The following is a 14996-nucleotide window of genomic DNA, read 5'->3' as shown; positions in this document are numbered from 1 at the left end:
AATAGTTTCGTGTTAGACTGAAAATTAAAATGTGAGACCATCATATAGGGCCAGCTATGATTTTATTCTTAATTTTGTTTTTCCTGTGCTCTGGGGAGGGGGTGGTCTTCTATGGAGGGAGGAACACAGCAGAGAATATGAGCTGACAGGGGAAGGACCAGAGATTGACATATAGAACTCTTGTGTTTTGCTGGGTCATTCTTGTGGTTCTTGACCTCTTAGCAAAGGTAACACAAATTAAACAAATAAGAATGAAAGTAGTAATTTGAAGAACTTGTGAGACAATCTTATGAAAGAAATCCAGATTTTGAAAGTACCATGTGTTCAAACAAAACTCTTGTTGCATTCACCTGGGAGAGGAAAGTGGATCAAAGTCCGCTCCCAGTTCTAATAACTGGGTTATGCTAAGTGCATCTCGAGACTTGCTTTCGTTGCGGGGCGGGGTGTTTATGGTGGTTCAGCTCTTGGTTTTCATAAGAAGGTTGTGCAACTGCTGACATCAGGGAGCCAGTATTGGGATTCCCACTGGCTGCTGATGGGGCATGTGCTTTACCACTTCTGAGTGAGGCTGAGGGTTGTACCAGCACAGCTCCTTAGGGGCTGAACTCAGGTCTAGTGCCCCATCTAGAAACTTTAGACAGCAGTGGACTATGGGTCTGAGTTACTTTAATAATTATGCCACTCACTCCTTACCTGGCATGGAGATGAGCCTTGAAAGTCCAGAACATTCGGTATTGACACATTGGAAGGATGGTGTGCTTTGGCTAACTGCATTTTTGAATATGTTCCTTCTATTTAGGACATGTGGGGATCCCAGTTTTTAGGAAGCAATCTTATTCTTTATCTTTTCCTTCAGATTATGATTTACCTTATTGATAAGGTACTTCCTGAAAGCTATTTTGTCAATAATCTCCGGGCTTTGTCTGTGGATATGGCTGTCTTCAGAGATCTCTTGAGACTGAAACTCCCCGAATTATCTCAGCACCTGGATACTCTTCAGAGAACTGCGAACAAGGAAAGTGGAGGTAGTGATGACTCAGTGCTGTTATACCTTTGAGAATATTTTACTTCCCTGATTCCACAGTACACCTGAGCCTAAACCTTGAGCAGAAATACTTGTTTTCAGGTATTTCTGTTAATGAGCATTTGGTGCAATGAAATAGGTGGCTAGAGAACAAAAACACAACCGAAAAAAATCATAGGGCCATATGTTGAACCTCCGAGTGGTCCTGGTTGGGAAGTCCGTCAAGAACTAAATACTTTACCAGTACTGGATTGACACCTAAAATGATATAGTGCACTCTGGATGAAGAGTGGAGTCCATGTCTTACCATTTAGTTAAACTGCTCTCAGCTGGTACCAACCCACAGGAGTTCTTTAAAGCTGAGCAATAGTACAATTTCGCACAGACTGTGGTTTTCCCTGAACCATGGAGCCTGTAGACAGAGGAATACACATCTTCCTTAAGTTTTAGGAGATAAACCAACAGTCTTTTGGATTAAAATTTCAGTGCTCCTTTTATCTATCCATGGTAAGGGTATTTAGATTTACTGAAGATGGATGGCTCAGCTCTTTCTGGAGAAGGGCTTCCTGGGACCTCCAGGTAGCTTCGGAGCCCTGGGTTGAGGCAGGGATGGAGACTCTGCTCTGCAAGCGGCCCCAGGTCGCTGCTTTCTGGTGGGCATCGCCCAGCTTGCTGAAGCGCCCAAGCTCACGGCTGTGGTTGTACCCACTGCCTGCACTTGCCTGGCTAGGTGCAGGATACCAGGAAGAATAATGAAGTCTGTTGTGTTTCCTGTAAATGGTTGCCAATTCCCCACCCATGCATTTAAATCTGGGAAAATATGAAAGGATGTGAGGACCTAATCTGTAATTATAGGACCTTGGAAATTTTAGTGATGCCTGGGTGTCTCTCAGCATTTCCTTCTCAGCCATTTGAATAATCTCCTTTACTTTGGTTGCGCAGTGTCATTGTGCACCTGTGGGGATTTCATAATGCGTCCAGATAACACTGCCTGTCCCATGTCAGACATGCTTTCCTGGGCTCCACTTTTTCCTCCAAATGTCCTGCACTTGCCCATAAGCACTGCCCTCAGATTCTAAGTCTCTGAACAACAATGCTCCTTTGTTCTTGAGGAAGAAGAGAGAAAATGAGTGCAGGAGAATAGAGCTCTTTTGGCTTATCCTTGGGTAAATGCGTAGTCTAATTCAGAGGGAGGATCAGTTTAAATATCTACATTTTTATGTTTCATAAAATACATACCTAATGCCATCAGGGGAAGTAGGAGGGAGCTCTGTGTTTTTGGCGAACTCAGAAACTTCAGTGTGAGCTGTGTGTATAGTTTAGTTCACAGTATTTTAAAATTTCATGTTGTTTAATCTCCAAATACTTTGGACTTTTCCAGCTCTTTTTCTGTTATGATTTCTAGTTTAATATCACTGTGGTCTGAGAGCTGGGCATAATTTAAGAAGTAGACAAGTAATGAGCAATGTTTTATCATCAGCATTTGAATAAAAGTGGACTTTATGAGGTTTTGAAAATTGGATTCTGCTTTTAAAAAGAGGCTAAAATCCTTTCTTTTTATCCTGTTTTTGGTGAGGAGAACACACTCCTTAATTTTCAGCACCCCACAATAGGTAGAGACAAATTAAGTTTTAGGTTAAGATATCTGCAATATCAGGGCACCTGGGTGGCTCAGTGAGTTAAACGTCTGCTTTTGGCTCAGGTCAGGATCTCAGGGTCCTGGGATCAAGCCCCAGGCTGGGCTCCTTTTCCCTCTCCCTCTCTCTCTGCCTGCCACTCCCCCTGGTTGTGCATGCGGTGCTCTCTCTCTCTGTCAAATAAATAAATCTTAAAAAAAAGATTTCTGAAATATCATAAATAATTTGTGAAAATTCCTTATTGAGATTTTTTTTTTTATCAAACACACCTATGTTCTTCCAAAAAGAGGAAAGAGAAAAAGGAGGAAAGAACCAGAATTTAGAGATCTAAAGAAATCAGCCAGGAAATGTAACATGTTTGGTGGACATGGATGATTGAACAAGACTATTTTATATCTTGCAAAGCATCTATTCTGAAGAAACACAGAGTGTTTGTTTTATTTCAGGTGGATACGAGCCCCCACTTACGAATGTCTTCACGATGCAGTGGTTTCTGACTCTCTTTGCTACATGCCTCCCTAACCATACAGTCTTAAAGATCTGGGATTCAGTCTTCTTTGAAGGTTCAGAAATCATCTTGAGAGTGTCGCTGGCCATCTGGGCAAAATTGGGAGAGTAAGTGATTTCCCCATTTTGTTCTGTTCCGTGGTGTGGAGGGCCTTAAGCAATTTTGTGCTCTAGTGTGAAAAGCATCTATATTTAAGTAGGAGCAATAGAGAAAGTTGGGAACTTAGTTGAATTGCTTTAGCCTTCTGAAATCTTAGTTGGCTGATTCTTGATTGTTGGGGGGCAAATGGAATATATGTTGGGGAAGGGGGCAGGCTTTTCCAGGTCTGTAGATCTCCTCCTCCTCAGTGCTAGTGTCCTGGCTGGTTTACTCTGCAGCCTCTCCCCAGTCTCTAGTTGGGAAGATGGGGAGGGCGAGGAACTGAGATAGAAGAGGAAGATCGGAGAGGAGTAGCTGGGTTTGTTGATTAACATTCACGATTTGGATGATTTTTGAATCCTTAGTATTTATTTAGTTCTGTCCTTCAGGGTCATTATAAAATTAAATGAGATAATATGTATAAGGTATCTCTGTGGTGCTTAGTACATAGTCAAGAGTAGAACACACAGAGGGCACCTGGCTGGCTCAGTCGGTAGAGCATGCAACTCTTGATCTCAGGGTCGTGAGTTCAAGCCCCACTTTGGGTGTGGATCCTACTTAAAAAAAATAGTAGAACACATGGAACTTCTTTCTTTTCATCAAGAATTAATTCTGTGATGAAATCTGTTACTACCAAACATATTACCACATAGATGTTACTTACATTTGTTACCAGTAGCAGGACTGTAAAAAGGAGGATATTTTCACCCATCTCTAATATATTATGACTGTTATGTTAAAATTCTACCTTCTGGGTAATGGAAGGGACATTAGGATGAAATTGTTATAGTTAAGAGGCAGAGAAGTTTTTAATGTTTCTTTCCTAGAGCTATAAATGACTTGAGTGGATACTCCTAGACAACATGTCAGAAAACTAGTAAATCACTGCCAGTATTTTGTTTCAAAAACCTTTTAACTAGCCTTTTTATTTATGGTAAGTTGTTTCCTGGGAGACTTGCAGTATTTCATACTTTTTTGCAAGAAAGATCCACCAACTATCAATTCAGGGATTTAGAAAGATCGTTATTGTGTATAAATATTTTGAAACATCACATAGCTATCTCCATTGCCTTTGTTTTATGGTACACTGCTTTTCAGCTGGACAAATAAATGAGTCTGCTGGGGATTTGGCATGCTGTTTACTTATCTTTTCATTTCCGCCCAGTAACTAGATCTTTCTGCAGTCCTACATTTCCAACCTCCTCTATGCCTGAGGCTCTTTGAACTTTGATAGTGTCTGTGGGTGGGATAGTCCAGTTACCGGGTAACTAGTTTATGGGATTAAAATAGTGTAGCACTTTACTGTGTGCTGGGTCCATTAGAGTCACCTTTGTGCTAGTTCTTAGTTATGGGGCAGGAGGAAAAGAAGAATTCTGGTTTTATTCCTCCCTATCCATTATGTGTAGGATCAGAATTTATTCGTCTGGTCCTCCCAGGGATGTCACACTGTGGACCGGCATTGCTCTAAGCACTCTAGATGTGAAGCTAACTCATTTAGTCCTCACCATCATCTTATGAGGTAGGTACTGTTCTCACCCCCGTTCTACAGATGGGGGAACTGAGCCACAGAGAAGTTAAGTGAATTGCCCAAGGTCACCCAGTAAGTGGAAGGGCCTGATTTTGAATTCAGATATCCTGGCTCTAGGAGCTGCACTTTTTTTTTTTTTTATTTAAGATTTTATTTTTAAGTAGTCTCTACGACTAATGTGGGGGCTTGAACCCACAACCCTGAGATCCAGAGTCACGTGCTCTACCACCGACTGAGCCAGCCAGGCGCCCCTAGAATCTGCACTTTTAGTAATGTGAATCTACTGATACTGAACAGTATTGTTTATGAAGTTCAGGGGATATAGGAATCACACTGGTGGGACTTTAAATGTTTCCGAGTCTTTGCTCACTACACTTCTACGTTTTTTGAGCATGCCACTTGTTAACGTGAAAGGACGGGCGGCCAACACAGGTCACCAAGCGCCTACAGTGCTGTCATTATGTCAGGCAGCTTAAACACATGATCTCATTCGGTTCTCCGCATAACCCTGGGAAGTAGGTAGGATTTTTCTCCTGCCTTTCCCAGTACGAAAGCTACCCCAGGAGGGTGAATTGACTAGCTCATGGTCACATAGCTCATTAGTCGCAGAGCTTGGGACTTAATCCTAGCTCTTTCTGGCTCCAGTGCCTGTATCCCTCTCCCACAAACTTTCCACTGGAAAAATCATGAACAACAGATCCTTGGGACGTCTCTGTTCCCCTTACTCCTGCAACTTGGCATTTCTTCTCACACCACAGGTCCTTCGGGAATATGTAAGCTGGGGCCTCTCGGCGCACCTTCCCTGGTGTCTCTCATGTATCCGTTCTCTGACGCTCTGCGTTGCCTTGCTCCCTCACATGGCATCCTGGCCCAGTGCGGTGTTTCCTCCCTGGGCTCCCCGTTATACCCCACACTTGCCACGGGACCTCCAGCCAACCTTGCCGAGGGCACATCTGTTCCCACACTCCCTGGGAAGTGCCTTTCAGTGACTCTTGCCCCGAAGAGGCTCAGCAGGCACGTGCCCTCTGCTGTCTGCTCCTTGCAGGACCTGGAAAGGGCCTGCCGTCTCCTGCATCCACGTCTTTGGAAAGTTTTTTCTTCCTTTGTCAGCCTGGAGAATATTTTTCAGAACTCATCTGAAGCATTATTTCCCTTCCTCACCCTCCAGGGTAAACTTAACCACTTTTTCAATTATGCCCACATGCCACTCTGTAGTTTTGTAATAACATTTCAACAGTCTATTTCATTTAATGGCAATGGGATTGAAGAGCACTCCAGAAACTGAAGTTTTTCCATCATCATGTTTCTTTTGGACAGCCCTGTGGAAATTCCCCGACATTACTGTATGTTGAAGTGTATGTCTTATGGTTGGTGGGCAAATATAATTATCCTACTGTACAAAGAACTTTGTAATAGAGAAAACAAACACATAGTACTTTTGCTTTATTTTCAAATACATATTTATTTACTTATTTGTTGGTTTGTTTGTTTTTCTGTGCCAGAAGCGTTGTTTTATTAAAGCACGGGGGCAGGACCCGTGGGCGGGAAGAGCTGCCCACAGTGCTCTTTGCTTTAGACTATTCCTTTTTTTCCCCTTCTAGACGAAGGATGAAAGTCTAACCTGCCTTATAGGTTGCCAGATGACAGATTTCTTTATTTACATGTAGAACCAAATGCAAGAAGCAGGGTGTAATTTCCAGCTGGCTTCGGTGCCCAGAGAAGAACTGAAACATTTCTGTCCGTGAAAGCATCCTGTGAATGATGAAATAGGCAGAAAAGTTCTTATTCTTGTATTTCTCATCTTTCACTTCTGTGGTTTGGTTTTAGTCTATCAATGATATCACCATTTTGCAGATGGAGAGCCCTAGATTCCCTACAGGGGGTAATTGTTCTTCAGTACCCAATTTTGTGGTTATTAATTTTGATCGGTGGTGGGCATTCTGATGTGTAGACTGTGTCACAGGAAAATAATAAAGATGCCACAGGTGGGGCTGTGAGGCTGGTGAGCAGATAGGAAAAATAGGAACTCACCCTGTAATAAGTACCTCTAAGCTGCCTTTGATGTTCTTTTGCAGACTGTGTACCAGAATTGTGATTTTTAAAAAAATCAGCAAAAATGGGTTTATTTGGGAATAGCAGAGAATTGCAAGCCAGGACATGCAAACTATGACCAAACCATAGGCAAGTGCCTAGGATTGTGATTTTTGTTGATTGCTAACTTGATTTTTGTTCATTGCTAACTTTGATGGCAAGAGGCGACACATCCTGTTGCACCTGCAATATATACCTGATAAACACCATGGGGGTCCTAAACATTCTTCTTCTGTCCTTTCTTTACCTAGGCAGATAGAATGCTGTGAGACAGCAGATGAATTCTACAGCACCATGGGGCGCCTTACCCAGGAGATGCTAGAGAATGACCTTCTGGAAAGCCACGAACTCATGCAGGTGAGTGGGCAGCATGGCCTCACCTCAGGGAACGTGGGGAAATATGTTGGGCCAGCCCTCAGATTTAGTTTTTCACTTGACCACGAGTCTATATATAATTTGATCAGAATCTATCTATGTCACAAGAGGAAGGAAGAAATGGATAATGGATATTTGTTATGCTTCCATTCAACTGTGTTGCTTAAAAGTCCAACCTCCAAAAAAATCCCCCAAACTTCCGAATCTGATTTTTTTTTAGATTTATTTATTTCTTTGAGAGAGAGAAAGAGAGAGAGAGAGAGAGAGACTGTGAGCAGGGGGAGGAGCAGAGGGAGAGAATCCTCAAACAGATGCCCCACTGAGCAGAGAGCCTGCCATGGTGGGGGACTTGATCGCAGGACCCTGAGGTCATGACCTGAGCTGAAATCAAGAGTCAGATGCTCAACTGACTGAGCAACTCAGGCACCCCTGAATCTGATTTTTAACCTTTTAAAGGGAGACTTGTGGGGCAACATAAATATTTTGGGGGAGAAATTGAGGATAAAAAGGAGCTTATTCTTTTTATTTTATTTTATTTATTTATTTGAGAGAGAGAGAGAGAGAATGAGAGAGAGAGAGGGGAGGGTCAGAAGGAGAAGCAGACTCCCTGCCAAGCAGGGAGCCCGATGCGGGGACTCTATCCCGGGACTTCAGGATCATGACCTGAACCGAAGGTAGTCACTTAACCAACTGAGCCACCCAGGCGCCCAAAAGGAGATTATTCTAATCAGCATTTTGGTTTGTTTTACCCACATTTTCTACTTCTGTTATTGTGTGTTTTTTTAAGATTTTATTTATTTACTTGAGAGGTGGAGAGAGTGAGCACGGTGGGGTGGGGGTGTGGTGTAGAGGGAGCAAGGAGCAGGGAGCCTGGCGCAGGGCTCGATCCCAGGAACCTGGGATCTATGTACCAGTCGTAAGTTTTAATGTGAAAGACTTGAAGGGTTTTGTTATTTTCTGGCATGTTATTTTTTTCTCAGTATCATATTCATGAAGGCATTAAAATTGATAGTATAGAAAAGACAGCAAATTTGTTAACATTGTCTCTTCTGTTACCCTTATCTTCCTCTGATGCTCCTGACCCCTTTGCCGGTCACTCCCCTTGCCCACTGTGGGTCTTCTCCAACGCTGCCCTTGGGCCTTGTTTCCTCTTTTCTCTGTGGTTTCTCCTTTATCTGGGTTTCAGTTTTTACCCTTATGTTGGGTTCTATGTGTGAGGTCGTGTTTGGGTGCTGGGCCCAGTCAACAGATTGGAAAACAAAGACTCAGACCTACCCTGACTTAGGGCGTGAGAAGCGGGGAGTTTCTATTCCTCTGTTCGTTTCCTGGCGTCTCTGGCTCCTTCTCAGAATCCCTGATTTTTAGCAGACAGCTGCCTGACTCATTGAGAATGTTGACTACCCGATAGAACTTCCCTCAGCATTTGTGTTTTTTATTTCAACTTTTCTTTGCATTCTCATTTCTTCTTCCTTCTTTCGTGTCTTGGAGGAGGAAGGGGTCTGTCTGACACTGACATCGATGCTCTGATCCCGACTCTTCTCACATATCCCGGGGTCATTGCTGCATCGTCGCTCATTCTCTCTCAGAGGGAGGTACCTTTTATTGAATAGGGCTCTGGGTGCGGGTCCATGCTTGGCATTTTCTATGTATGGGGTCCTCTATGTCCCGCAGAACTGCCTGAATCGTATGCCCAAGGCAGGACTTTGGGATATTGTTCCTTCTCCCTCACTCATGAAACTTCAGTGGCTACCTCCATGTACTGCCTACAAAATGAAGCATGGATTTCTCAGCTTAGCATCCAGTGCTCTTGACTGTCTGGCATTAACCTATCTTTTCAGCCATGGCTGCTCCGTTTTGTACCCTTGACTTATTCTAGTCCGGTCACGCTGTCTTCCATGCTCCCAGAAATCCCTGGGAATATTCCTCCTCTGTTCCTGTGCCCCCTCTGCTTAATCTTTCCCTTCTACCTCCACATGTTCAAGGCCTGCCTCTTCCTGAGGAGTTCCAGTTCAGATGCCATCTCCTTGGTGGAACATTCCCTGAGAGTCTCAACGAAAATCATCTGCCATTTCTCTGAATCACCATGGCATTTTCTTTGTACCTCTCTCGTGAGCATTCATCACATTCTACCTTAATTGAAGACCATCTTATTTACTTAGTGATATTTTTAAGCTCCTTGAGGACAGGGACTATGCTTTGCTTATAAACCCTTAGCACTTTGCCTTTTACTAGAGCTGCTCAATAAATTTATTACTTCATTAAGCAAACACCTGTTGAGAGTCTGCGATTAGTTTCCTGCCTTCTCTCTTTCAATAAATGTTTGCTGAATTAAATAACACTCACAGATGGTGGCCCTCCTTCTAGATTCTCTCTGCTCTAGTATGATCGGCATTTTGCTGCCAGAGTGATCATCCACACTGCTTGGGTCATTTCGTGGTTCTTTGTAACGCCTTCAATGATTTCTTGTTATTAACTGCAGTAAATAAAATGCTTCAGCCAGTTTTCTAGGCCCTATATTAACTTCTCCAAATATTTTTGAGCATTTCTGTCAGAAGACTTCCTTGAGGAAGATAATGTCTGGTTTTACCTTTAAGGATGGCGTTGGTCAGGCTCTGTGTATGTGTGTGTATGCGTGGGGGTGCCTGCACACATGAGATCGTGTGTGTGTGTGTGTGTGTGTATGCGTGGGGTGCCTGCACACGTGAGATTGTGTGTGTGTGTGTGTGTGTATGCGTGGGGGTGCCTGCATACGTGTGATCGTGTGTGTGTGTGTGTGTGTGTATGTGTGGGGGTGCCTGCACACGTGAGATCGTGTGTGTGTGTGTGTGTGTGTGCGCGCGCGTGGGGGTGCCTGCACACATGAGATCGTGTGTGTGTGTGTGTGTGTATGCGTGGGGGTGCCTGCATACGTGTGATCGTGTGTGTGTGTGTGTGTGTGTGTGTGTATGCGTGGGGGTGCCTGCACACGTGAGATCGTGTGTGTGTGTGTGTGTGTGTGTGTGTATGCGTGGGGGTGCCTGCACATGTGAGATCGTGTGTGTGTGTGTGTGCGCGCGCGCGCGCGGGGGGGTGCCTGCACATGTGAGATCGTGTGTGTGTGTGTGTTGGAGGCAGTGGTGCAGAGCAGGAAGGGGATTCATGGTTGAGGGAGTGGCATGAGCAAAGGCTTAGCCAGTGGAAAACTTTGCGGTGTGTGAAGGAAACTACAAGGAGTTTGGTATTTGGGGTGCGTATGGAAGACCACAACCCGTGGTAAGGATTGGACTTGACCTTTTAGGTCAGTGGTTGTGAAATCGTGCTTGCTGGAATTCTAGGCATTCTGTGGAGCCTTTGGAAAGGGAAAAAAGAAGACCTGAAAGGTCCTAAGGAGAGAAGGAAAGTGGTCCGAATTGTGGCTTCTGTCAGATGCAGGCAGGGGCAGCTCTGTGAAGGGTGAACTTGAAGGGGTCAAGTCTGACAGCAGGAGCCCGTGAGAGGCAGGGACGGGTAGAAACAAGGATGGAACAGAGATGATACTTAGATGGCGAAGTTGATAGGACTTGGCCGTGGAAAATGGATACGGGGTGAGGGAGAAAGAAATGGGGAGACAAAGGCAACCGACAGGCTGCCTTTGGGTCTCTGGCTTAGGAAGGCGAGCAGAAGGGTGTGGGGGGAGGAAGACTCCATTTTGGCTGCCCTGTGCCTTACCTGTGCAAGGTGTTCCCACTACTTCGCGGCCGGAACCTCTGCACCGGTCAGAGCTGTCTTCCCACCCGGCCCTCTCTGCTCATGCCTGGGCTTTTGGGTCCCTCTGACACTCTCTGTGCAAAGCTATATGCCCGCCTGGGCCCCGCTCAGTCCCTTCTCTCCCCCACCCCCACCCCCACCCCGCCTCTCTCCTCTCAGCCCTCACCAACGAGGCCACTTCGGTGTTCCTTCAGCACGTAAGAGTTTCAACTGACTCGATGCTAATTAGAGATGATTTTACATTTGTTGGTATTTTAAAAAAATATGTTAATCTTATTTCTCCAATGAAGTGGTAAATTCCTTAATGATAGGGGCCTCATTTTACTCTGTATCCTCATAACACCTAGAGTACTGTTGAGAATATACCTGGTTGCTTAGTGAATACACAGACTCGTAGAACACGAACTCGAGGCAGTGGTTCTCAAACTTGACTGTGTATGAGAAACCTCTCAGGAGTATGTTAGAATGCAGACATTTAGCCCATGGGTGATTCTGATGCACGTGGTTTTTAAACAACACTTAGGGAAACAGTGGTTTATTTTTTTTTATTTTTAAATTTTTAAAAAGATTTTATTTGAGAAAGAGAGAGAGAGATCATGAGCAGGGGGGAGGGTTAGAGGGAGAAGCAGACTCCCTGCTGAGGAGGGAGCAGGATGTGGGACTCCATCCCAGGACCCTGGGATCATGACCTGAGCCGAAGGCAGACCCTTAACCGACTGAGCCACCCAGGCACCCAGAAACAGTGGTTTAAAAGAGGCTGAAAGGGGCGCCTGGGTGGCTCAGTCAGTTAAGCATCTGTCTTTGGCTCAGGTCATGATCTCAAGGTCCTGGGATGGAGCCCCGCATCGTGGTGGGCTCCCTGCTCAGTGGGGAGCCTGCTTCTCCCTCTGCCCCTCCCCTGGCTCTTGCTCTCTCTCTCTCTCTCAAATAAATAAAATCTTTAAAGAAAAATAAAAGCTTAAAGATCAACTAACCTGATTCTCTCACTTGACAGAGAGTGAGCATGTGGCCAGTTCCTTAGGTTGTCTGGCAGTGGACCCAGGACCGGGAGCCAAGTCCTCCACTCCTGGCCTGCTACTTTTTCCCTACCACCCAGCATACCGCTTCCACCTTATTCAAAACATGTCTTTCTCAAGGCTGAAGTCCCCTTTAGAAAAATAAAGCAACATTTTATTTCATTTAAAAGTTGCCAGAACAAAGGAGAGATATGTTGACATTACTCCATCTTTGTTCTATAAAAATGTCCGATCTTAGGAATTAGGAGAAAAGAGAACCACCTCATTCCCCTGCTTTAGGAGAATCCTAGAGGGAAAAATGCAGGCTGTGGTTTGATTGATTAGATGCCATTTTAGTGGCTTTTCTTCTGCTGAGGAAAACATCTGGGTGGAGATGAACTGAGCCTAATTTTGTGCAACTTATGTTTTCATTTTTTTCTAATGCATGTCTGTCATGAAAAAAGAAATAGAATTTTTTTCCAGCAGTATCTAAATATAAATGTCTATTTAAATGTACCTTGGTAGTTGGGATCATAAATTGACTTGTTATTTTTCCTTGGCATCATAAGGTGTTACGGAGAGAAATGGTGAATGTCATTTCAAGGCACACTCTTTCCTGTATTCACTCTTTTAAAAAAATGAATTCAGTGGCTGGGATCCAATTCTGGTGGGCCATAAATCCATCAGCAAACCTGAAATGGCTCCAGATGAAAAATGTGGACTGCGTGTAAGGTCTTTATTTTCGACCTGAAGCTGTGGAAGGAGTCTCCCTGGTGGTCTTCCCCAGTTCTTTCAGTTCTCAGTGCCACACACAAAATAATCTGCTGGGTTTTTTTCCTTCTGTACATCACATCGCTCTTTTTTTTTTTTTATTAGCAATGGCTGGTTTTTAAAAATTGATAGTGTCTGGAAAAGAGATTGGGAGGATGCTGGTGAAATAGTGTATATGGATTTCACTAAGACGTTTGACAAAGTCTCTCATGACTTCCTTGAGCGCAACAGAGAGAAAAATTAGGTGCTGTTGTTAGACAGGTCTGTAGGTGCTTGGGAAAACCTATGCCAAAGTGCTTGTCAGTAATGATTGTTACCTGGTGGGGGAGGGGAGTGCTCCGGTGCCATGATGTAGGATCTGCCCTTGGACTGTTCACTTTTTTTTCTTTTTTTAAAGATTTATTTATTTGAGAGAAAGCGAGAAAGCACACCCGTGAGGGAGAGGTGGGGGGAGGGGCAGAAAGCGAGGGAGAAAGAGAGTTCCAAACAAACTCCCTCTGACAGAGGGCTTGATCCCAGGACCCTGAGATCATGACCTGAGCTGAAACCAAGAGTCGGACACTCAACCAACTGAGCCACCCAGGCACCCCTGGACTGTTCACTTTTTTTCCATCAGTGATGGTGTGGAAATTACAAGGATGTGGATCCTTGTCCAATAGAAGGATCATGTTTGATTAATTAGTGCTGTCAAAAATTGTAACCGTCTGCTCTGCAAAATAATGTGTGCCTGTAACTGGAAGTGTTTAAGTGGTGCCTTTGTGACCATCTGTTGGAGATGCTCTAGAGGGAATTTCTGCTGCAGAAGAAGGTTGAACTAAATTATGTTTACATTCCTTTCTAGCCCTAAGATTCTATTAATGTACCATATTTGGCTCTAAGGTGATTCATAACATATCTTCCTTGGAATCTTTTGTAAATCTCTGATTTATGAAGTTGGGAACCTAAAGCTTCTCAGGTACTCTGAGGACTGTGGTGATGTGTGGTGTACATTCTTGGCATAAACTTGCCTTCAGATGTGAGACCTTCAAATAAGTGAGTGAATATATGTGAAGAAGTACTATAAACACATTCGTTTCAGGAGCACTGATTTCTTCTCTGAAGGACTAACTGAAAGTAAAGGATAGAGGAAAAAAGACCAAAAATAGAGAATGAAAGCACCGGTGGGGGCAGTTTTCTTTTTGGTCAGATGTCTGAAACTTGAAGGAGCTTCCTAGGAACCTGGGCTAGTTACCCTGGGTCAGCATGGGATGAAGTAGGGGCAGGATGGACTTCTCATTCCTTTCTTGTCAGCTTCCTTCATGAGGCTGGACAAAGGAATATTTTCTTAACTTTTAATAAAGCTGGCAAAAATAAAACGCAAGTGAATCTTTAGCTGGTTACCCTACTGTCTTCAGTGAGACATCTTATTTCATCTATAAGGAATTTTGAAATTCCTAGCATTGATAATTTCATGTTTTAAATTTGAATCCAAATGGTATGGGTTTCTTTTTTTAAATTATTGAGGTATAGTTGACATATAACATTGTTAGTTTTAGGTTAATGGCTTCCTGGGAGAAATGAAACTGTGATTAATATACATTTTCTGGTGAATAAGTACCTGAAGGATTGAAGAAATATGTTTGGAGCAATTAAATTTTAATGAAATTAAGAGAGCAAATAGGATTACTTTCCTCTTGCTGATAGAGTGATATATAATTTTGAAATTCTGGAGGAAGCACAGGTGCTTTTCCCATTTTTATTTATAGATTTTTAACAGCCTATGCTTTACACCCTGTCACTTTTTTTTCCTTTAAAAATAACAGCTAACAATTTTCACCTAGAACTCATTCACAGGCATTTGAAAAGGTATCTTTGGAGAAAGCATGCAGCTGATCACAAAGTCATCCACTAGACTTAATTTTGTCCAGAAAGTTGACATTAAATGTCTATAAAAATCATCAAAGCTTTGAAAAATAAGCACTGCATATGAAGATCATTGATGGGTACTTTGTTAAAGAAGTAATAGGGGGCACCTGGGTGGCTCAGTTGGTTAAGCATCGGACTCTTGATCTCAGCTCGGGTCTTGATCTCGGGGTCGTGAGTTCGGGCCCTCATGAAAAGAAAAAAAAAGAAGTAATAGGAGCTTGTGAAGTTCTGAATTAACCCATCTGTCACTTGGGCCCAGAGGGAGTCAGATTGCTCCATCTGGCACCCATGTTCACCA

At 43.7% G+C, this 14996-nt stretch overlaps 1 protein-coding gene across 7 annotated transcripts in view; it reads left to right on the top strand.

Moving 5' to 3' along the window:
- Positions 1–14996, top strand: part of TBC1D30 (TBC1 domain family member 30) — a 75533-nt gene that overhangs the window by 51456 nt on the left and 9081 nt on the right. For all 7 annotated transcript variants that reach the window (XM_027595120.2, XM_027595123.2, XM_027595121.2 and 4 more), the window contains 3 exons: positions 857–1025; positions 3108–3276; positions 7178–7283. In XM_027595120.2, coding sequence (XP_027450921.1) covers positions 857–1025; positions 3108–3276; positions 7178–7283 — 444 coding nt within the window. The remainder of the gene's footprint in view (positions 1–856; positions 1026–3107; positions 3277–7177; positions 7284–14996) is intronic.

Source organism: Zalophus californianus, chromosome 9 (genome assembly GCF_009762305.2).
Source record: "Zalophus californianus isolate mZalCal1 chromosome 9, mZalCal1.pri.v2, whole genome shotgun sequence".
NCBI lineage: Eukaryota > Metazoa > Chordata > Mammalia > Carnivora > Otariidae > Zalophus > Zalophus californianus.
Note: the sequence above shows the minus strand (reverse complement) of the source record. Positions and strands in the feature narration are given on the sequence as shown.